This window comes from Amblyomma americanum, chromosome 11, assembly GCF_052857255.1.
Source record: "Amblyomma americanum isolate KBUSLIRL-KWMA chromosome 11, ASM5285725v1, whole genome shotgun sequence".
Taxonomy (NCBI): domain Eukaryota; kingdom Metazoa; phylum Arthropoda; class Arachnida; order Ixodida; family Ixodidae; genus Amblyomma; species Amblyomma americanum.
In genome coordinates, this window is record NC_135507.1 from 97,344,488 (window position 1) to 97,368,859 (window position 24,372).

A 24,372-nucleotide genomic window follows, 5' to 3' on the forward strand; every position below is an offset into this window, starting at 1 on the left:
ATTACCTTTGTTCACTGCGAACGATTTCTCATTAAGGCTACCGACATTTAATTTTAAGGCGGTGACATTCATGTCAAGCCGTCTCAGCAAGGTTTATTCTATGAGGAATAATTTCTGCGCCAACAGCTATGAAGAGCGCGTTGCCCGGTTCTGCAACGTTTGGAAAAGCAAAGAAGTTCGAGGAGAAAAGGGGAGGCGGAAGGAGAGAGAAGGAGCCACGCGCAATGCTGTTTTGTAAACGACACGTCCCGCATGACGTCACTGTAACGCGCCACGCTGACTGGCATGAACAGGGACGTCACACACACTGTATCAGAGAGGACGAAAAATAATTGTGAAAATAATACGTTCACTAGCGCTAACAGATATTGCATATTGTCACGTAGTGGTGACGGCAGTCGAAGCAGCGATGAAGACGGACGAAAGGGTCTTGTAAAAGAACTGTTTATTGGGCTGACTTGCACCCAAAATGGACTGAATCACTCGGCGGCGGCGAAGCGACAAGCGTACTCGGCGGTCGTCGAACAGAATGCCCGCCGCTGTCGGCCGTGCTCAATTTAAAGCTGATAGCGAACATTCGAGATAAAGGGCGCAAAGTTACTAGAACATTCCGGAACAACGTAGAATCAGCTTTGCCTGGCTGCGATCAATCGAGATAAATCTAGTCGCGTCTTGCGTCGCAAACAAAGCGATAAGGTGGTGTCGCGGCAGATTTGAAAAACGAAAAAACACTGCAAATATTGGCGGCATTACTCCCCTCTCAAAGAAGCATCGGCCCGATGCATTAAAACAAATAATGCGACTAGTAAGGGAAAAAAAACGGATCTTGCGAAAATAGAGCATGGAAATGCAGCGGCCTTTAGCGCGCATAATACGGCTTCAGACGGACTACATGGACAACTTCTGGTCGTACGCGGCGTCGCTGGGATGCAGTCATTGCGTCAGGGATGACTTCATAATCCAGTTCACCCAGCCGACGAAGAACCTTGTACGGGCCGAAATAGCGGCGCAAAAGCTGTTCACTCAATCCACGGCGGCGAATGGGCGTCCACACCCAGACTTGGTCTCCTGGCTTGTATTCCGCGTTGCGTCTTCGTAGGTTGTAGCGTCTGGCGTCGGACCGCTGCTGATCTTTGATCCGTAATCGGGCAAGCCTTCGAGCTTCTTCTGCGCGTTGAAGGTAGGCGGCAACGTCGGCGTTCTCTTCTTCTGTAACGTTGGGCAGCATGGCGTCTAGCGTGGTCGTGGCATCCCTGCCATGGACGAGAATAAAAGGCGTCATCTGGGTGGTCTCCTGCACTGCGGTGTTGTAGGCGAAGACGACGTAAGGCAGGATGACATCCCAGGTTTTATGTTCGGCATCGACATACATAGCGAGCATATCGGCGATGGTTTTGTTCAGGCGCTCGGTCAGTCCGTTGGTCTGCGGACGGTATGCAGTTGTCCTCCGGTGGCTGGTTTGGCTGTAGCGCAGGATGGCTTGCGTGAGTTCCGCCGTAAATGCTGTTCCTCTGTCCGTGATGAGCACATCGGGGGCGCCGTGTCGAAGAAGAATGCACTCCACGAAAAATTTGGCCACTTCTGCTGCTGTTCCGTTCGGTAGGGCTTTCGCCTCGGTGTAGCGGGTCAGGTAGTCGGTCGCTATGATAATCCACTTATTTCCAGATGTTGACGTTGGAAAAGGGCCAAGTAAGTCCATGCCAATCTGCTGAAAGGGTCTTGAGGGAGGTTCAATGGGGTTCAGAAATCCTGCTGGTCGTGTGGGAGGAGTCTTTCGTCGCTGACAATCTCGGCATGTTTTCACATAGTGTGCGACATCGGCAGACAGTCGGGGCCAGTAATACTTGTCTTGAATGCGGCGGAGGGTGCGAGTAAACCCGAGATGTCCAGCTGTCGGCTCGTCGTGTGAAGCCTGTAGAACTTCTTCGCGGAGACAAGTAGGTACAACAAGGAGGTAGGCTGTTTTGTTCACTGTAAAGTTCTTCTTCACAAGGACCTGATTCTGCACACAGAAAGAAGACAGTCCTCGCTTGAATGAAGCGGGGGGTGAAGAAACCTTGCCTTCCAGGTACTCGATGAGGCCTTTTAGGTTGGGGTCCGAGCGTTGCTGCTGAGCAAAAGAGCTTGCGCTGATGGGTCCCAGGAAGGCGTCCTCATCGTCGTCCAGCGGCGGTGCATCTACAGGGGCTCGTGAGAGGCAATCGGCGTCAGTGTGCTTGCGTCCGGACTTGTAAACGACGGTGACGTCAAACTCCTGGAGACGCAGACTCCATCGAGCGAGTCGGCCAGAGGGATCCTTCAAATTGGCAAGCCAGCAGAGCGCGTGGTGGTCGCTGACCACCTTGAACGGCCGTCCGTAGAGGTAGGGGCGGAATTTCGACGTAGCCCAGATGATGGCAAGGCACTCCTTCTCAGTGGTCGAATAGTTAGCCTCGGCCTTGGAAAGGGAACGGCTAGCGTATGCGATGACCTTCTCCAGCCCGTCACTTTTTTGAACGAGAACGGCGCCTAGTCCCACGCTGCTTGCGTCGGTATGAACTTCAGTATCGGCGTTTTCATCAAAATGCGCAAGGATCGGTGGGGACTGTAAACGACGCTGAAGTTCCTTGAAGGCTTCTGCTTGCGGCGCTTCCCATTTAAACGGCACGTCTGCCTTCGTCAGTTGGGTCAGGGGCTCGGCGATGCGCGAAAAGTTTTTCACAAATCGTCGGTAATATGCGCATAGTCCGAGAAATCTGCGCACTGCTTTCTTATCGGCCGGCGGTTGAAACTGTTCAATAGCAGCTGTTTTCTGCGGGTCTAGGCGTATTCCTTCCTTGCTAACGATGTGGCCTAGAAACAGCAGCTCTTCGTAGGCAAAGTGGCATTTCTCTGCTTTCAAGGTTAGGCCAGACGACTTGATTGCGTCTAGTACTGTTCGAAGTCTTTTGAGGTGCTCTTCAAAGTTCGAGGCGAAGACAACGACGTCATCTAAATATACCAGACAAATCTGCCACTTCAGGCCTGCCAGCACTGTATCCATTACTCGCTGAAACGTCGCTGGTGCGGAACAGAGACCAAATGGCATCACCTTGAACTCAAACAGCCCATCCGGAGTTATGAATGCTGTCTTCTCGCGATCTCTTTCGTCGACCTCAATTTGCCAGTAGCCGCTCTTGAGTTCCATCGATGAGAAATATTTGGCGTTGCAGAGGCGGTCCAGTGTGTCGTCGATGCGGGGGAGGGGGTAGACGTCCTTCTTTGTTATGTTGTTCAAGCGGCGGTAATCCACGCAGAATCGAAGTGCGCCGTCTTTCTCACTAGAACAACCGGTGCCGCCCATGGGCTGTTTGAAGGCTGGATAACGTCGTCGCGAAGCATTTCTTCGACTTGGTCCCGGATGGCTTGTCGTTCTCGCGGAGACACACGGTAGGGGCTTTGACGGAGAGGTCGGACGTGGTGATCCGTTATAATGCGATGCTTGGCAATTGGCGTCTGTCGCACCTTCGGCGATGTCGAAAAGCACTCACTGTAGTTTTGAAGCAGATTGCGGATCTGGTCTTGTCTGTTCCGGTGCAGGGCTGGGTTGATGTCGAAAGTGGGCGAGTTCTCTTGGTCAGGCGGATCTTCTGCGGAGGGGTCGGAGAGGGCGAAGGAGTCTCGTACGTCAGATATTTCGTCGTAGAAAGCAATCGTCGTTCCTCTGTTAATATGCCGGTATTCTTCGCAGAAGTTAGTCAGCAGTACTTCGGCCTGGCCATTGCGGAAATGTGCGATGCCTCTTGCGATGCTGATTCCTCGGTCTAGTAGCAACTGCATGTTCTCCTCGATGATGGCTTCAGTGTTATGGCTTTCGTGGCGCCTACGGTCACGATAACGCTTGAACGGGGTGGGACGCTCACTTCTTCCTCCAGGACACTTAGGGCAACGTGATTTTCCCGAGTTTTCATCGAAGCGATGGCTTCGTCCGTCGAAAGCGTGATCAGCTTGGATCGCAGGTCGATGATCGCCTGATGCTCATTAAGGAAATCCATACCCAAGATCACTTCGCGGGAGCATTGCGGTAGCACAACAAAGGTCGCAGGATAGGTATGTCCTTTTACAGTCACTCGCGCTGTGCATCGTCCTGATGGCGTAATGAGGTGGCCCCCAGCGGTGCGAATTTGTGGGCCGTCCCAAGCCGTTGTGACTTTTCTGAGCTGCGCATGGAATGTTCCATTCATCACCGAGTAATCGGCTCCTGTGTCGACTAGAGCGGTGACTTTCCGGCCGTCGATAGTCACTTCTAGGTCGGAGGTCCTGGCTCTTGCATTGCATGTCGCTCTCGGCGTCGGGTCACGGCTTCGTCGCGTATGCGAGTCACGGGTTGGGCGTGTGGTCGAAGCTCCTCTGGGTGGCGGCGTCGATTTCAAGGTAGCTTGCGTCGTGGTCGAGGTTCTCATTGTGTGCGGCGTCGGTGCAGCGAGTGTCGGTTCTTCATGCGGCGTCGCGGGTGCATCGTCTTCATGGGACGTGGTCGGTGGAGGATCTTCGGCGTTTAGCTCGTGAGCAACCTCACCTCCAGAGGTTGCTGCCTATAGTTTCCCCTACGGGGGCTGGGAGACCTTCCTCGTACCGCGGCTGCGTAGCTGCGGCGTGGCGACGCAAAGCGCGAGGTTGACGGCGATGGCGAGCGCGAAAAGCGGTTCGGCGTGTACTCTTCTCGACGCAGGTACTCCTCGATTTCGCGCGGACGTTGTCCGAAGCGTGGTCGTGGGGCGTTAACGGCAAATCCTCGAAGACCGATACGTCGGTACGGGCAGTGACGAAGAATATGGCCGGCCTCACCGCAATGGAAGCACAACGGCCGGTTGTCGGAAGTCCTCCAGGCGTCGCATTTCCTGGGGCTTGAGCGTCGGTCATAGGCTGGGCGGGCGGGGGCTGGGAGGCGGCGTTGTGGAACGATTGGCTCATCTCGGGGAGGACGTGGGGGTTGTCGCTGGGGCTGAGCAGTACTTACTGCAGCGGCGTAGGTCATGGCCTGGGGTTCTGTGGCCGTCGGGGTGCCAAGTGCCTGTTGCACTTCTTCCCGTACCACATCCATCAGAGTCGCTTCTTGTGGCTGTGGGGAAGATGGCAGTAATCGGCGTAGCTCCTCTCGGACGATTTCGCGGATAACTTCCCGCAAGCTGTCGCTGGTGGTGGCCGGCGTGTCCGAACGGTTTGCACAGGCAGAGGAAGGGCGATTGTACTGCCGAGCTTGAATGTCGATGGTCTTCTCAATCGTGCAGGCTTCTTGCATAAACTCCTCGACTGTTTTTGGCGGCTGGCGGACGAGGCTTGCAAAGAGTTGTTCTTTTACGCCGCGCATTAAAAACTGAACTTTCTTTTCCGCGGTCATCCCGGGATCGGCGCGGCGAAATAGGCGCTTCATCTCCTCGACGTAACTGCGGACGGGCTCATTCGGAAGCTGGATCCTGGACTCGAGGAGTCGTTCGGCTCTTTCTTTCCTCACGACACTGGTGAATACCTTCAATAGTTCTCTCTTGAATAGCTCCCATGTCGTAAGGGACGACTCGTAGTTTTCGTACCACGTGCGTGCGGAGCCATCCAATGAGAAAAAAAACGTGTCCAATCTTAGCCGCATCATCCCACTTGTTGAATGACGCCACGCGCTCAAATTGGTCCAACCATTCTTCAGGGTCTTCGACTAGGGATCCACTGAAAGTTGGCGGCACCCGCGGCTGCTGCAGTATGATCGGTGTCGACATCTTCGGCGAGGTTGCGGCGCTCGTAGCAGCGTCTTTTCGCTGTCTGGTGCGGTCCGGCAGTTTCCCAAACTCAGGCTCCTCTCCCTGGAGACGTCGGCTGGCTCGCTGAGCTGCTGGTTCGTCCTCGGGTGCGAAGCGCTCAGGGCTGGCTTCACGACTTGAAGGGGGCGTCCGGAACATGGAAGGCTACCCCGCACCTCCACCAGATGTCACGTAGTGGTGACGGCAGTCGAAGCAGCGATGAAGACGGACGAAAGGGTCTTGTAAAAGAACTGTTTATTGGGCTGACTTGCACCCAAAATGGACTGAATCACTCGGCGGCGGCGAAGCGACAAGCGTACTCGGCGGTCGTCGAACAGAATGCCCGCCGCTGTCGGCCGTGCTCAATTTAAAGCTGATAGCGAACATTCGAGATAAAGGGCGCAAAGTTACTAGAACATTCCGGAACAACGTAGAATCAGCTTTGCCTGGCTGCGATCAATCGAGATAAATCTAGTCGCGTCTTGCGTCGCAAACAAAGCGATAAGGTGGCGTCGCGGCAGATTTGAAAAACGAACAAACACTGCAAATATTGGCGGCAATATTCTTCAGTTGCGCAGCGTTCATTGATTTTTTTTTTGTTTGAGGAAAGGAAATGGCGCATTAACTGTCTCATATATCTCGGTGGACGTCCGAAGCGCGCCATGAACGGAGGAGGAAGGAGGGAGTGAAAGAACAAAGGAAGAAAGAGATGCCGTAATGGAAGTCTCCGGGATAATTTCAACCACCTGGGGATCTTTAACGTGCACTGACGTCGCTCAGCACAGGGGCGCTGTTTGCGTTTCGCCTCCATCGAAACGCTGCCGCTGCAGCCGGGTTCAAACCTGGGAACTCCAGCTCAGTAACCGAGCGCCGTAAGCACTGAGCCACCGCGACGGGTAACAGCCCTGTGAGTATTTTTTTTTCAAACCAACATCAAGTAAACATTAGGAGATTGCTGAGTCTACATCCACTCACATCCTCGTCAAGCTTGCCCGCTGGGCAGCCGTGAAGCGCGAGGACCTTCCTCTGGTCAGCGGCAAGGTTATGTGCTCGCACAGCGAGCTCGTCGGCGAACTGGACGGCGGTGCGAGCATCCCAGAGCCGCTGGCGGAACTCGGACTCGGCGAAAAGCGTGGCGAATGTGCGGCCCGTCTCCAGGGCGTTCTTGGTGCCTTTTTCCCTGCTGGGGGTCAGCACCAGCACCAGGAACCGGACGTCTCCGCACGTCTGGCCCATGTTAGCCGGGTGCTTGAGCCTCGCGATGGCCACGCGCTTCCTCAGCAGCGTCGGCATGGAGCCCCTGCGTGTTGCAGAGAGGTCTTTCGTGGTGCGAGATCGTGATTCCAAACACGTACGGTACGCCTTCAGCTGCTGCTACCCTTACAGCTGAGGAACATTGTGTGCAATGCCTGAAGCAAGACGTGTTAGTCGGACTGAGCTATAAGAGGAAGAAGTATCGGTGGTACAAAAAAAAACAGAGACAAAGAGGTTTTGTCCTTCAGAAAATATTTACCATGACACCAGATGGCGCCTCTTTCTAGGCAGTGGAGCAAGTTATACACAATTTCACACAACTCCACCACTGCCACCGATCTTGTTATTGCTCAGTCTTAACAGAAGGAGGCTGAGAAGCGTGCGTGAAGAATTCATTGTTGATAGTGCGCACAATCGACGACGTGGTTCTTATGTTTGCTGCCTGCTTAAGTTTTCTGCAAATGAAGGCCAAATAATAAAAGTGCGAGGTCAGTTGGTTCTTCGTGGAAAGAACAGAGCCAACTACGATGACGGCACAAAGACAAGAAAAACAAAATCTTGTCTCAAAACAAAAGATTTGACAGTGGTCTGTCTTCTCGGGAAAATAAATTTAAACAGAAAAGAACGGCAACAAAAAAACTGAAAAACGTTTTCAGAACCTCCTCGGTTCCTTCATCAGGTGCGACTGCGGGCCAGTTACAGCTGGCCTTTTTAGCCCTTGTTTAGTCAGCCGTTGGGTCACTGCCCATAGACCGCGGATGTGAGAGGGATAGGGGCAAGGGTTTCTAACCATGACTCAAGTAACAGCTTTCCACGCAGGCGCGGCTACGTGTCCAGCCCAATGGTCCCCTCGAAGTCAATATTGTGGTCACATGCCTCGCAGTGTTCCGCCATCGCGCTTCAAACTTTGTTCATTGTTTGACGTCCGCTTTGTGCTGCCTCAGTGTTTTGGGAAAGTTCTTGGTTTCGCCAATGTGCGACGCCGAGCACTTCGAGCAGGGGATCTAATATGCCATGCTTTGAGCCTTTTCTTTCGAGTAACGGACCTAACTTGTAACAGCTAGCCTGTGTGGGGTCAGTTTAACTTAAATTCAAGAGTTTTGAGGTGTTTGAAGTGGAAAGTGCGCACGAGATTGCACAAAGTTGCCAGTCAGTGAATAACGCTCATACAATTATAATCATTAAGGGCCTTCAACCCTCTTCTTCTCTGTTCCTTGGGAAGTCACCGCATTCAACAGGTATATATACATCCCGTGGTTCAACATATCTCAGCCAAAGTGAACGGTCTTACATGGGCCTTAACACTCACAAAAGGGTATGGTTTGCTTTTGGTTTTATGCGGTTTAGCGTTCCAAGGCGGCTCAAGCTATGAGGGACGCCGTAGTGGATGGCTCCGGACAATTTCGACCACCTGAGGATCTTTAACTCGCGCCGCGATCGCACAGTACCCAAAATTCTCAACTATAATTTTCCTTCCATTTTTTTTTAAATTATGTCTCACCTGCCCACAAGAGCTAACATACTGAAGTTCGGCCTCTTCCTCATGCTTATTACATCTTCTAATTTTCATCAACTATGAGCCATCTAACACAAACAAAAATATTTACCTTCATCTTACGATAAATCCGGTTAACAGCCGTTCCAATGGCTCCCGCTCTAAAAATATAAACAATTTTCCTTTTTTATTTCTTTGCTTTTCTCCTATGCAAAATTTTTAATATTTTTGTTTTCCTACTTCATATTGGATTAAGCCCGCTATAGTTATTGGCACGGGCCGGGACACCTTTTTTTTAAATCTTTCTCCCAGTACACGGGCCTCTAGCATTTCACCTTCATCGAATTGCGACCGACGCCTCCGGGATCGAACCAACGTCTTAGGGTCAGCACAGCCGAGCGCAGCGCCATAACCACTGAGCCAACGCGGCGGGTCCGCTAATAGGTAAGTAGTACGTGAAGTTTAAGGTCCTGAAGCCGCACAGTTGCTACGAGGAATGCCATAGCGAGGAATGCCCCTCCATCTGTAGCACCTCATGGAAAATGAAGTTTGCATTTGATTTGATTTCACAGCTGCGGATTAATTTATACGAACTTGGATTCCTTGACGTGCGCTGGTGCCGCACAGCACATGGGCGTTTTTGCGCTTAGCCTCTTTCGAAATGCGGCCGCCTCTGTGGGGACTCGATGCCGAGACCTTGGGATCAGCACCCGAACGCAAAGCCACTGAGCCACGGCGGCGGGTCACTCGCAAAGAGGGAAGCGAAAGTAAGCACCCCCCCCCCCCCCTCCATTGTGATTCATTATTAGACCGAATAGCTGGGTAGTCAACAACCACCGCATTAACCCACATCGCTGTTAGCGCCGCCGCTCAGAGACAGCGGTGGGCGCTGCGTTGCCATGGGCAATGGGACAATATCTTGTGACGAAGGTCGAGGCAGTATGGACGATTTAGAGCGAGTTGAGGACTTCAACTGAAACTAAACATTGTGTATTTAATTTGCCATCTTGTCCTGAGGGCTTGAACAAATAACTCATTCGAGATTTGACCCCTCGAAAGGCGCACTACCGTCTCCATGGCGCATCCCATGATTTATAACCGGGTATCTAGGGTCCGTTTAATATAACAAAATCATGGCAGTGAGGACACTCATATGCCAAACAATTTCAAAGTCCTCCGCATGAGAGTCATGTTAGGGCCCTTGCACTACTTCGTACGCGCAACGATGTTGCTTTCTGCTCTTTTAAATAGCGTTCCTAACAAGACAGAATAACATTTGTAGGCGCGGGACAACATTCGCTGTCGACGCTACAATTGTTGTCTCCACATTATTCGAGCTAAGTGCAACCTTTGTACCTTGGAAATTGTGTAAGGAAGCGCGCCTCTTAATTTCAAGGCTCACGTTCGCGTCGAGGGCCACTCATTCGCAATACTCAGCAGATGACCGACTATTTTCAATATTTTATTGTGCAGTAAAAAGCAGCGCTTTTCACAGGCACACTGTTCATGCATACTGCATTCGTCATACCCTGTCCCCACGAAGCGTAAGGAAACTCACAACCACCATCATCATCATCATCATCAGCCTGACTACATCCACTGCAAGGCAAAGGCCTCTCCCATATCTCTCCAAATAACCCAGTCGTATTCCAGCTGCGGTAGTAAATAAACCACGTAATTTCTAACCACAAACTTCCTCGATCAAATTATTTTGAATTAGTGCCTGCAGTGTGCGGTTTGGGTCTCCCGGAATGGTAGCTGTTTGTACAGTACATATAATACCGGCAACATTGTACTAAGATTAGGTACATGAGATGCCGTCCTTGTTTAAGCTTCCGTGCTTGAGCACAAAAGCGACCGCACTTTGACTAAATCGTAGAGCGCCTACTGTTATTGTGTATAGCACGATGAGTTCTGTTTGTATCAAAAGTTCTAAAACAAACATTTGCCATGAAAGCAGTTCACGCATCTTGCTAAGTAACAAGCGTAATAAAGGTCCATTTCAGGCTATGTGAAGCGCCCTGCAAAGTACACGGTCCTTGGGCAGCACAGTTCCAGCTAGAACAAAATTTCTCACAACGCATGCAGACGTAAACGTAATGAAGCCCAAGGGCGGGAGACTCACGTGACACACACCCAGCTCTGGTCGTACTCGAAATCGCCATTGTCGTAGGTGCAAACACCTTGTATTGTCCTTGCAGGCATGAGAACTGGAAAGCACAGCATTAAGATTAGCGACAAAGTAAGCAGGAAAGGTGATCTGAGATTGGTAACCGAAGTGAAGAACAATTACTTTGCGCCGTCCACGATCACGAAGCACTACAACTTCCTCGGTAAACGCGCTGTATTTCTATACCCCCGTAAACGGCGGCGTACAGGAGCACATCACTTGACGCCGCTGATATTTGTGCAGGGTGGATACCTTTGGCCCCAGTAGTGAGTTGAGTTCACGTTTGCACATCTCGAACCGACCATCATTACGGTCACTCCTTCTCAGGTCTATAAAAAAACGTGCTGCTTCAAAACAAGACCACTGCGTCAGGTTCACTTCTAACACCACCGTTTCGAAGCAAGCGTACATTCATCGAGTCTGGCACCCTATAATCCTCTCAGCACTCACAGTATGCTTGCCTGCTACCATTTTGTACTGGCGCAGGTCCCTACTAAGCATTTATATTTGGAAGAAGGATGTGGCACTGTGCCGGCGGCTCTGAAATGTTTTATCAAGACTGCAGAACGCTATATAGCTTATGTTTTTCGCACGTTGTGAGATAAGAGCACCGAATTTCGATTTCTTTCCCAGACCCCAACCTTCCCTACGTCCTCGTTATAAGCAAGCACATTTCTTGATGCATGCCATCTACAGCGCGGACTAAGTGCATTAAAGCAATGTATTTAGTCGATAAATAATGGCAGCCTCGGATATCATTGCCCGACGTGACTTGACGGTGGCTAATCACGTGTGAAGCGTCATTGCCGAACGCACTGAGAAGCACGAGCTTAGCATAGACTGTGATACTCTCAATCCTTATGGTAAAGGAGAATACTTATCAGAGCTACTGCTGGCAATGACTATCGAGGCAACTGCTAAGGAAACAAATAGAGCAGACAGAAACATGTTGGCAATCTATGCATGATAATTACGTCACGTACTGCGCAATGAAGTGACGGCAGACTCATGGCCCCCTAAGTGAATGAGGACGAGCGTGCTAGTCGTCTCATGGACAAAAACAAAGTAGTTAACCTTGTTATCTGTGTCGGTGTTTCCATACCTGCAATCACGCCCTCAACACTGTGTACTGCGCGCGTCATTCTGCCCCACGGCGGTAAATACCCACCCGCGTTGTTTGCCAGTTGTGTTGTACCTTGCTCCGTACCGTCAAGTCAGGAGGAAGGCTAAGTTGCTTGGTGTAGAGTTCGCGTGCTGTCATCCTCTACAGTTACCTTTCTTTGTTACATCAGTCCCCGCCGTGACAAGGTTTGCCAGCTCTTGGCTGCGTTCGTGGCGTTTGATGGTTTTGTACAGTCAGGGACAAAAGTCTCTGGACCACATGACCCACGAGCGAAGCCGATAGCTCCATTATTATCTGCCACCTCCACAATTGTGGTCTCCAACCGGTAGCTAGCAATGGAACTATAACCTTCCTTTGCAGATCACAAGGTCCGCAGACTTTTGTCTCCAACTGTGCCTTACCTCTGTTATATTTGTGCTCCTTTTGCGAGCGCTGATTTTGTGTTCGTGCTCCTGTCTCCTGTGTACGATATGCTTTGTAGAGTTTTTATTATTTTATTTAGCTCAGCGTGTATGAATAATTCGACATTGTCAGGTCCAGTTCTGCGTAAAGTCTCACAGCGCCTATGATTGCCCCGAAATACTACGTGCCTGTTCACAACCGCTCCACTCTTGTTAAACTTATTGCATTGTATAACACTACATTACGTTGCACTGCATTCTATTGTGTTGTGTGGTATTTTACTGCATAGAGCTGAAATGTTTCAGAATGTCTCAGAAATTAACCTTTGATTTGGGCAGTGTAATTTCGTTCAGTGTCATATCTGAGCAGACGAATTTTCTCCGCACTATCGGCTTCAACTTAAGTGGTCTTGTCTCCATGATAACTGAAAACTAAGAAAAGCCCAGCTTCAAATCAGGTTTTACTTGTTGGTGCATCCTGAAAAATATGTCCGTATGCTCTGAACGAAAAGTGGACATGCGCACTGTCATGTACTGGATAACAGAAACACCTATTTAAAACTGAGCACGGCGAAAATCTAGCCAATCCTTTCGCGACGCGCATGGTGGTATTAGTTGTCGTTCCTGCACTTCGCCCTAACAACCATGCTTACGTTTCTTAAAAACGCGCTGTCGCTATTGGCTATAGTTCCTGTTTGCTATAGTTTCTGTTTGCTTAGAGACAACTATAACCATCTTAAGGTGTTCGTGTAGGAAAGGTGTGGACGGCAAAAGCAAAAGCTGCTGCGTACCTTGTTCCGACAAAAGTATGTCTTGCTTAGCTTCGGCGACACTTGCCGTTGGCTCACTAGATCCGAGAACCTGGAAAGATACGCACTATTCAAATCGCGAACGCCGCTATTCGCTAACGTTCTCTCTCCCCTGTTCATATCCACCGAGTCGGTCTAAGCGGCGCCAGCTAGTAGCTAAGAATTTCGTCCCTTTGCTTGTAACGACAAATAAACAATATGTCACCGAGGAATCCGCCGCAATTTGATACAATGCCGAGAAACTACATCTCGGATCGGTGCAGGCCAAAGATAAAGCACCGACCCGTATCGCTACTAGCGTACAAAAAAAATGGAGCAGAAACTTAAGCTCCGCCTAATAGGTATGACGCGATAGCGTAATGAGTTAATTGTCATAAATGCAGAAATTCATTCTGTATTTTAAAATCATATCCCTAGAAACCTTCATTCCTGTCCTGACGCAGTGGTGCAGCGGTTAAGCGATGCGCCACTGCCGAGGGATGGCAGGGGCTCCAGGTGGTGGGCCCTGTGGACCCCAGGTTACTCTTCCCTAGCGATCAGTTATTAATTTTACTCCCACCTGCTGCGGTGGTCCGTTCGTTCAAAGTCCGGTGGTCAGGTTGTGATGACGGCACAAGGGGACGGTGCCTAGGTGGTCCACCTACCTCCTATATGTTGCTCTCTGGGCACCACCTATTAGAGTCATGCTCCTGATGTTTTGCTCAAAACGCCGACGCATGATTTTCTGGGCAACGAAGTCTTTAACGCTTTCGCGTTAAAAATAATTTCGCCTTTCTGCGTTTGCTTTCCTCAACAATCGCGTACGCTAGGCCGCCGAAGTCGAATAGTGGGAGGCGTTAGCAGCCCCTTTTATGGCTGCCCCGTTTATGTCACCGTCGACCGCTTCACGCTTAGGTTGCGCATTGGGCAGTGGGGAAGCTATTTCGCATGTCTTCTACGTGCAGAGCACCGCTCAATGTTTTGAAGCCCACACGATAGAGCAAGAAAAATGGCGCCACGACGACTGGTTTTTAGATACTAAAAGTGCCTCTAGCCACCGCTCTGCCATGCAGGATCATATTGTGCGGAGGCACGATATCTTTAAGCCTTATGCCTGCTAGCACAGTGTGAAACACAGCAAGCGGGCGGCCTTTGCGTAAATCTAACCTAATGACCGACTGCAGAACGGTATGTAAACTCGCGGTAACTTTCTAAGCGGAGGAGTGTCGGGGGCCAAGCGGTGGAAAAACCCGCTAAGAAGCAAAATCAGAGCAGAACCTACCGCGGCGGCGGTTGTAGTGTGATGCTCGGTATGCGCTCCGGAAAGGTTACAAATGGCCAATTGGTATACCTAAAATAGATTTCAGAAGCGACGGTAAATGACAGTGCCCCTATCCAAAATGTCAAGGAGTTTCACTTTAGTATCTTTGGCATAAGCGATCAGCACCGTTTACTGTTAACCATTTTCCATGAATTTATGCTTTATCCATACTCCCTAAATGCACACCCGACTTGCTGCTGCATTCTCGTTTGATAGGGGTTAGCATAAACACTTAAACGCCATTGATACAAGCACGAGGACAGCACACAAATACATATCGCGCCGCCATTTCGGGCGACTGTTCGAAACACGGTGCGTCCTCATAGGGAATACCGTGAAGAGGAGGAGGAGGAGGAGGAACTTTATTGGAAACGGAGAGGTCTGCCTGGTTGTTGGCCTGCATGCTACTCCAGGGGGCATAGCGGGATCTTATCACGTCACGGATGTGCATTGCTTCGCCTCATTCTGCATCCAGCTGGACTAATTCTGAAGCACGTGCACAGTGGCGCCGCTCAAGGAACCAAAGCTGACGTAGCTGCTGCCTTTTCCCATTTTGAGGTCGCCCGAAGTAAATTTCCGCAATGCCCTCACTCGTTCCAACACGGCGTCCAGGACGCCTTCCAGCGTCGTCTGTGGCACATCCAGCAAGACGGTGGCGTCCTGAAGAAACTGGTCCACGTCCATCGAGGCTCGCACCTCGGTGCTAAAGTCCTTCATGGGAATCAGCTGTGGCGGTGCAAAAAAAAAATCAAACGAGCTTAGGCAAAGGCGAACGGCACCTTTCAGACCTCAGCAGACGCGATATTATCATGCGGGAAATGAATTCAGAAATATGTGTCGGTCGGAACACATGCACATTTTTTATATTTTTGGGCATTTCTTTTTGTTACCAAACACCTGGCTTGACAGCAATAGCGCATGTTCAGAGTATGACATGTTCATTTGTGGAGATAAGATCAATTAAATTCAAGTTTACTAACTCTTAAAGGGCCTCAGAAACGGGGCTCTCAGTTAAGCTGCAGCATGTCTGGAATGTTAAAGGATGCCGCTTAACAAGTATCCTCGAGCAAGAATTTTTGTTTAAATGAGCTTTATGGAAGCTGTTATATGGAAGCTGTTTTATGAATTTCCCGCTCGCTTTTGAGGTCTCGTAGGCGGCGTGGACGCTCGGTGGCCTATACTCTGCATAGTGCAACCATTTTAAAGAAAAGCTCGAACGCACACGAAAAGCTGTGGCCCTTTAACACTTCGAAAACAAACGTGGAAACAGTGACGCAATCATTCTTGTGCACCAAAGTGGAGGGCTTGGTAGCTTAAACCACTAGCGGACTTGAACGAGCCAGGCTCGCCAGAAGCCCACTGTCATTTCTGGTCCATGAGGAGTCTAGCTTGTGTATTTTTGGGCAGTCTGTGTCTGGTTTAAGAGTAGAGCTCATAGAAAACATTTTTTTGGTTTGCCGACCGATGGCAGCGCGGATATTAATTGACCATTTTGTTACCATTCTGAACCAAAAATTTTTCTCTTAGGAGGTTGAGAAAAAGCAAATCTAAAAGTTATAATCCAAAGCACGGATAACGCACGAGCTGAAAAGAAGAAAGTACAGCAGGCAGAAAACCAGCAGGGACCAAGTGTAAACTTTACTACGCTTCCCAAAGCCTAGATGCTGTTTGGAAATGCAAGATCACTTCAGTAGGCTGGTGCGTGACCAGTGAGATCAATTAGAGAAATGATGTTTTAGAGACTGAAACAAAACAATTGTATTGACTCGGATCAAGATACCACGCCAAGCTTTCCTTTCAAAAAGAACAGTTTTTTCTCTCGCCTAATTAAAACACCGTTTTTTGCTGCAGTCTGCCAATGATGTTGATGAATGCTTGTAGGCGCTCTTTTATCAACGCCGAAGCAACTAGATAGATCAATGGATCTTACTGGCATCTTTTTTTAATTGGGATGGTGGCGGGTGGGGCACCTTATGAATAAAAGCGGCTGTTCTATTTGCTTGATACTGTTTTTACACCGTATTTTAAACAATGCATGGCTACGAAGTGCCATCTATTAAATGTCATATCTATACTGCACCTTAACCTCCGGGATGAAGAGGCAGTAATAATGTTCCTCGAGGTAGTTGAGAACCAATAGAAACCGTGTCCGGTCTCAAAAGGTTTTTCTATTCGTTCTGCCATATCAATCATTGTAGCAATTTCCTGCACTTCGGCTTCGCTCTACATGCTGCGAGTTGTGCTACACTGAACTCTAGCTGCGCTCTCATTACAGAGAATTATGGGCCGCCACGCAAGTTTTATATGTGGCTTTAAGATTAGAGTTGTTTCCTACGCTCTTGAGCAAGGAACCGTAGGGAGGAGCGTTTTGTTTAATTCAAAAGGAGAGTCGTACGCAGTGACGTCTTTATTACCACAGCCTCCCTTAATAATCGTTTTTGAAGCTTGAAATTGTTTCTCAATCATTCTACCTCACGTAATGAACGCACGTCCCAACTTTTCAGAGATTTGGTTGGAAAACAGAATGCCCCCATTACGCGAGTAAATACGGTAAATGCGAGCAACCGCAACGGTTCGTTGGAAATGTGCAGCACTTGCCGCCCTTGTTGTGTCAGGGGCGCTTTGAAAACACCTGAACCAGAAAAAGAATGTGGGAATGAGAGTGCGATAGGATGCAGCGAGGAAAGCTTCGCCTGTTTTGTGGGGTATAAACAAGGCGGCATTGCACCATTTTCGGCCAATCGGTTCAAAAACAGCAACCTCAAAGCGCACAAAGCTCCGTTCCACGAATATAAAACGGTGAGGCAGATCCACCAGATGAACTTCGCTATAATATTTTTTTTCGGTGATGCCGCTTGATACGCTTACAGAGGCAGTCGAATAAATGTTTTCCACAATGAATGGTGTTCCGTATGAAGCCATTCTGAAATGAAGCCATTCTGATCAGCTGATTTTAATTATTGACTTTCGAACTCTACCAATAGAATAGCGTTTCGCTGAAGTTTTTCCCTCGTGCAGAGGGTGCTCCGTAGTGTGTAAATGCGGTTTAAAGGTTTAATGCGCTGCAACCTGAAGACCATAATATTTCACCCTCTATCTTTCGCTCTCCGTTTACATACAATTCGAGCAAAGAAGTAAGGGTCGCCGCTACAGAGGTGGATCCCTTTGCTTCAGCTACTAGGCACACGATATTCTGCATATATTTTACTCTATTCGGTGCTCGCGGTACAGTCCACTGGTAAAACCAAATGGCCCAACAAAAAAGCTGAAGCTTCAAAGGCATGAAACTAGTACGATATGCTTATTGTACTTCGTTAGAGAACAACAACAAGAAGAAACATATTCAGCTGCATCTGCGAGTTTTCAATAATTTTTGAAAGTCGCTAAACATTATTTTCTTCTTAAAAACAGATATAATTGCCAAACAACCTACACACTCTGTATTTGCCACAGAGAGCGCTAATGCTTATTAAACCGGATCTTTAAAAGACTGAAAACCGCGAGGAGTAGATCAATAAAGTTTTGTAGGGAGGTTATAACACCAGGATCATACAATGCGAGAACTGTCAGCATTCATCAAACCATTTATTTCTTTATATATATATATATATATATATATATATATATATATATATATATATATATATATATATATATATATATATATATATATATATATATATATATATATATATACTCCACGAGCCCCTCATTAACCTTGTCTGCTAATTGCTTAACGAGGGTATCGGTTCTGGCAGTCTTGATGCCATAGGTAGCATAAGAGGGCTCTCGCACAGCTTCCGCCCTCGCCGTTAGATGACGTTCCACGTCACACTCGCGGTAATACAGGACGTGCTACGCCCGCCGCTATGGTCGAGGGTGGCGCTGATGAACACTCTCAAGGTTCACTTACACCCAACAAATACCCACGAGAGCAGCAGATTGCACAGCCGTCGCCATAGCTAAGTTGGTAGAGCACCGGACGCGATATTCGGAGGTCGTGGGTTCGGACCCCACCGGCACCGTGGTTGTTTTTTCTGCTGCTTTATAAGTAATTTTCTTTATGCGATATATTAATCTAAGTATTATTATCCCACTGATCAACCCAACTCATTAAAAAAAATTAAAAATTCCCCTATGCACCTGCGTTTCGGTGACTGTTGGCTCCCTTCATAAGCATAAGAGTGTGTATATATATATATATATATATATATATATATATATATATATATATATATATATATATATATATATATATATATATATATATATATATATATATATGTATATATATATATATATATACGGTACTTATTCGAATCCGAATCGAATACAAATAGCCGCCTTGCTTCGGTACCGAAACGAAATCGAATAATTTAGCTATAAACCTAATACAATACGAATCGAATAGTTGTATGATTATTCGCTACATCTGCTAATATTCGTGCAAAGCAAATATTCACGCCGAACATGGAGTTAGAGCTGTAGCCGTCGAAACACGCAACAGTGATTTCCACTGCGTGGCACGCAGCACGAAGTCAGTGTATGAACTCGGTTGCCGTCATTTAATGCGCCTCGAAGAATAAGCTTTCGCTACTGACTATGACGGGGAGAACACTAGCGCCAGATACAAGTTTTTGAGAGAGACTGGAGTTAAGATTCATAACCTCCGATATCAGGAATGAAAGCAGGATCTGCCGGACCCTGCTGAACCGTACCAGGTTGCCTATATTGTAGGGCACACGTATGAGCATCATGAACACCGTCACAAGGCACTAGTGATGATAAAAACATTTATTTAGCGGTAGTTACAGGCGTTGCCTATAATGGACGGAGTCTTCACTACAATACCTCGATGGCGGACATGATCCGCCGCTCCAGCTCCATTAGCGATTGCTGGTAGCTCGGGTCCGGACACGTGTTGGGATGCAGGTAGCGTGGTCGGGCCGGAGAAGGGACGAGGAAGATCGGATACTGGGTTACGATGAAGGCACTGAAAACTTTACAGAACTATTTACATTATGCACAAGTCAGGAGAAACTGAAAGTCTCTCTCAGTAAGTAGGGAACGTCTTAGCAGAAGAGAGCTTCGGTGAGAGGGAGCTTCTTGGCTGTACTCGATGCCGAGTTTTATGGGGTTTTCATTCCCTGAAATCTCTAGATGGATGCCGAGCCTGCCGAGGAAGGAGTGTCCTGAAAACTTCACTGCGGCACTCATCACACATACCCTCTCCTTAAGGAACATGCCCCATCACGTGTTTAGCTTGAGGATGAACAGGATGCCATATATGTCACGCTGACACCGGAAGGTTCGCGAGTGGCGTTCCCACAGACTGCAGGTGGTCACACGTGTGGCAGTTACGCTTCAGTGTAAGGCCACGATTGCAAGGCTAAGGCCACGCGGGGTAGGGAAACCGCCCACCGGAAACTGCTCTTTTGAGGACAGATGGCGCTGCCAAACACGCTGACACCCAGATCCTGTCTTCAAGGTTGATTACGGCCGGCCTTGGCAACTATCTTCGTCATGTAGATGAGGGTTCACTGGCAGAGCTGCTCTGGATGCTTTGAGGGGAGGCTTGTTGCCGCCTCTAGACCGGACGCGAGTCCGCGTTTTAATCCACTTGGGCTGGAGGGCATCATAGGCAAAACACCGGACAGGACAGCCTCTCAGGAGGAGAATGGAGGGTGGCAGATGGTTTTAAATTTTCTCGTAGGTTCGGGCATTCCTAAAAAAACTGCTAGAGTGTTGGGTTTAGATTTTTGCACTGTGGATAGCATTCGAGGTAATGCGTGGCGAAGAAAAAGCGTATGTGAAAAGTGTTAGGGTACGTGATAGACTGGAGCCGGCGCCAGGCGATAGCGTCGACACTTAAAAATTCAAAATTGGTTTTTGATGAAATTAAATGGCGCAATAATTGTCTCACGTCTCGGCGGACACCCGAAATACGCCGTAAGAGAAGGGATACAGGGGGTGTGAAAGAAGAAAGGATGAAGGAGGTGCCGTAGTGGAGGGCTCCGTAACAATTTCCACCATTTGGAAATCTTCAACGTGCACTGGCATCGAAGAGCACACGGCTGCCTTTTGCGTTTCGCCCCCCTCGAAACGCGGCCGCCGCGGCCGGCTTCTAACCCGGGAACTCCGGCTCATTAGCCGAGAGCCCTAACCATTGAGCCACCGCGACCGGGTTGGCCTTATTGATGGTTTTGCGGGGTGGTGGGAGCGCTCTTTTCTGTGTTTTTTATTACTCGGTTATGCTGGTGTGAGTGGCTCTGGGCTTAGAAGCCCCTCAGGGGTCTTGTGCCGCCTCATCGTTTTCTTTGCCTGCAGTCCGGGTTAGGCCTAATGTTCTAGCCTCTTCCTCCAGTGGTACCCGGAGTGTCAGACCTCGGGAGAGCGCGTGCGCGTTCATTGCCTGGGGGAGAGGCATGGCCTAAAGTGCCCAAACAATACGAATAAGAGGAAGGTTGCTGGCTTGACAGTGCTGTAGAAGGTGTCTTGCTTGTGCTGATACAATGCCCGATGCGTATGCTGAGCGTGCTGCTGGCGAGTCATTGACGACCGTTCCTATGGCGTTGCTTTCATTTCGTATTTCTTTCACCGCTTCTGTATGGTACTTATGATGTAGGTATTTTATCGCGAGTGCAAGGGCAGACTCATCACCGTCTTCGTCGAGTTTACACCTCAAATGGAGCTGGTGATTTGAATTCTGCCTCTTGCGTCCGTTGCCACGATGTCCATGGCGGCTATTCGCGCCGAGTATGTGCTCACGTCCGTACGCAAAACTTGAGGGTTCGCACGGAATTCCAGAGTGAGGGCCTGGACTCGCACGCACCGCACGCATGGACATATGTTCTGGGTTCACGTTTTTGGGAACTGAGGCTCCTTGCACGTTGGCCATTAGTGGAAGTGTCAGGACTACGGAGTGTGGGGGTAAAGAAGTGTTTGGCACGGGGTGGCGTAGTCTGTTCAGAAGGGCTCGTCCAGTACCCGTGTTTCGGAGGCGAATCAGAGGTCCAACTTTCATTGCTTGGACTAGTTCCTCCAAAGCATTTTGTGCACCCGCCTGGAGAAGCCTTCTAGTGGATGTGTACGAAGGGAGACTGAGCAACGCCTTGACTGCTCCACGCAAAAGGACGTTGAGTCGCTTCACCTCTATCCGTGTAAAGCGATGATACGGGGAATAAAATAGAAATCGGCGACTATTACTTCCTGGACACAAGCAAAGCATCATTTTCTTTTAGCTCGCCGCGCCTATTGGAGATACGTCGTGTCAAATCTGTGATCTGCTTTTGCAGTAACTGCATCACGTAGGATGCACGTCCAGTGGCTTCTATGTATTGACCCAGGGCTTTCCACCTAATGTACGGGTTCATCTTCTAGGTGTTGTATGATTCATAGTGGGAGACCGCTTATCAGCACTCGTTTTGAGAGGACGATGAGTATGTCCGATTTTTCGGCAGCTCATTCGAATGCGTAGCCTCTCTCATATCATTGGACTACGTCTACGGCTTCTTGTAATGCGTCTTACATCTGCCCGTTGGAGGATTTTGTCGTCCATATGGTTACGTCATCCGAGTAGAGGGTATGTTTATTCCTGGAATTTGATCGAGCAACACAGGAGTCGGCGGAAAAAACTACGGCAAACACGATTCAGACATTGTGTCTATTATTTTAAGACAATTCGAACAAATGAAATCGTATTCGATTCGTTTGGAATATTTTTGGGTACGCAGTATTTTCTTTGTTGAGTGGATCGAATCGAATAAACGGATATTCAATTCGATACCATTTTTAGTTTTATCCGTAGATATTTCTTTAAAAAGCCGTGAAAGACACGCTATGTCTTGTATATTATGGTGTGTTGTATAGCACGGTGACATTATTTCGAAGGTAGTAGATAGTTAAACGAAGTTTAGTAAAAAAAATCATAATAAATAAGGAATTTTTATTATTGGTTCTAGAGCACAATAATACACAGCGCTATTCAAGGAAATCATCACCGTACAGCCAAAACGAGCTTTTCTTTTAATTAATGAAACGGCAGGTCAGTCCCTGATGTCGGGAGCGCAGTTTTGTTCACGAAACAACCCGATTCTAGAAGAGACGGTTGCAAGCGCCGGCAGTCATATAGCTCCACTTCAAGCAGTGGGACTCTCCGTTCCTAAAGTGCACCCTCGCTCTAATTTTGAAGCGAAAAGCTTCACTAGGCTCGTCAACAATGGGCTTCGCGTGAGCCACACTACAGATTTGCCACAGCTGCGCATGCGCGGAATCGAGTGACGTCACGCGGAGCGCAGGTGGTCGCTGCTGCCGCAGCCGTCGTCGCCACCGCGCGCTGACTCCGTCGTCTGACTAGGGTGCCTCGATGCGCGCGCCCTCTCCGCCGCTCCGTGCAGGGTGGAGCCATCCTTTGACAGGGTCAGTGCCGCCGCCGCGGAAGAGGGCAGCCATATTTGAGCCCACTCCTCGCTTCCCCACGGGCCGGTTGCACGTGCGTGGTCGCGCGTCCGCCCGGTCGCAGTTTTCTTCGGTTTCAAAACTCGCAAGATGCCTGGCTGTTGCGTGCCACTGTGCTCAAACCACTCCAGAAATGGCTGGAGAATGTTTTCATTCCCAAGAGACCCTAAAAGAAGGCTCCTCTGGACGGTGAAGATAAAGCGGGACAAATGGCAGCCTGCAAACTCTTCGCGCATATGCAATGTAAGTACAGTGATTATTTGGACGGTTGCGATTTTTTGTAGTTATGTCTGTCGCTGCAGGTTTACATTTAATATGTGCGCTGGAAGTTGTGTTAGTGTTCCTGGAAAGGCTGTAACTACGCACGCTACGTGACTACATCTTTTATGAAACATATATAAGGAGGAATTATACAGCAGATGAGTGGCGGAAAATCATTTTCATAACTCGCAGGTGTGGACATGGATTTTGTATTTCTGTGCACAGGCTAATAAACACAACTAACGGTAATATTAGTTATATAAAGTGAAGCTTTGCAGAAGCACTCGGCATTTATGCAATAACAGACTGCTTGCTTGTAGTCGGTTAGCTTAGAGCCGACAGGTTCTTGATTAATTTTTCAAATGGCCCTAAAAGCAAACGCATCAAGAGACATGCGTCAGAAGCGTCAGAAACTTTGACAATAGTTTTGTAGAGTTTTTATTTGTTCCAAGGCTGTTTGACGAAGCCAGGAATTAGTTACTTTTGGTAAAACTCCCGTGAATGTGAGCTTTCGTATATAGTAGCTTCGCTAAGAACTTGTTGCTTCTATCTGGCATTTCTAACGTTGGCGCAGTTATTGTGCAGTGCCGGCTATTTCCCTTGTGCGCAGCCATTATTAGTCTGACTTTTAGGATTTGATAAAGGCAGCTGCCGAGTGTGCGCGACTCCTTAACATCGCTGGAGCAGTGCCAGAACTTGTGTATCTTTCAAAAGGGGCATTTCTTTCTGTTTGTACTACATACTGGACGCCTGAATTATTTTCTTATGCAGGCCCATTTCGAAGACAACTGCTACGAGAATCACCGCGCGGATGGAAGGAAGCTGCTAAAGTCAAACGCTGTTCCAACCATTTTTTCGTTCAGACGTAAGTTGCACTATATTTTATTATTGATGGCAAATATGATGTGCATCACTGTTGTGACTCATGAGTTAGAATAATAGCGCTTAAAATCTGGCCTTCTAAATGCAGTACCAATTGCATTACCAATTGCAATTTTAAAACTTTGTCATTGAAATTGTGCCTGTTGCCAAATGTTTGGGAGTGCTCTTTGAACAGCACACGTCTTGGGATCTGCAAGTAGATACAATCATTAGGAAAATATCCAGAGTATCCGGAGTACTTTCTAAATTGAGACATTGCCTCCCTACATGTGTAAAACGCTTTATATATAACTCTCTTTTTATGTCAATAATAAACTACTGTTATTTAGTCTGGGGTACAACCACTTTATCAAACATTAATCAGTTACATATAATACAAAAGAAGGCTGTTCGAGCGATCATGAATGTCCCATACCTTGCTCATTCCGAACCACTATTCAGGGAGTTAAAATTAGTGCCGCTTCCTGAAC

The 24,372-nt window shown here is 48.6% G+C and overlaps 1 protein-coding gene across 1 annotated transcript in view; it reads right to left on the reverse strand.

The window, feature by feature from the left end:
- The window catches only part of LOC144110174 (solute carrier family 4 member 11-like), a 107,165-nt gene that overhangs the window by 25,516 nt on the left and 57,277 nt on the right, over nucleotides 1-24,372 (reverse strand). Inside the window, exons 3-6 of the mRNA XM_077643009.1 lie at nucleotides 14,894-15,028; nucleotides 12,985-13,054; nucleotides 10,625-10,709; nucleotides 6,726-7,050 (exon numbers count right to left, since the gene is read on the reverse strand). Of these exons, the coding sequence (XP_077499135.1) occupies nucleotides 6,726-7,050; nucleotides 10,625-10,709; nucleotides 12,985-13,054; nucleotides 14,894-15,028 (615 nt within the window). The remainder of the gene's footprint in view (nucleotides 1-6,725; nucleotides 7,051-10,624; nucleotides 10,710-12,984; nucleotides 13,055-14,893; nucleotides 15,029-24,372) is intronic.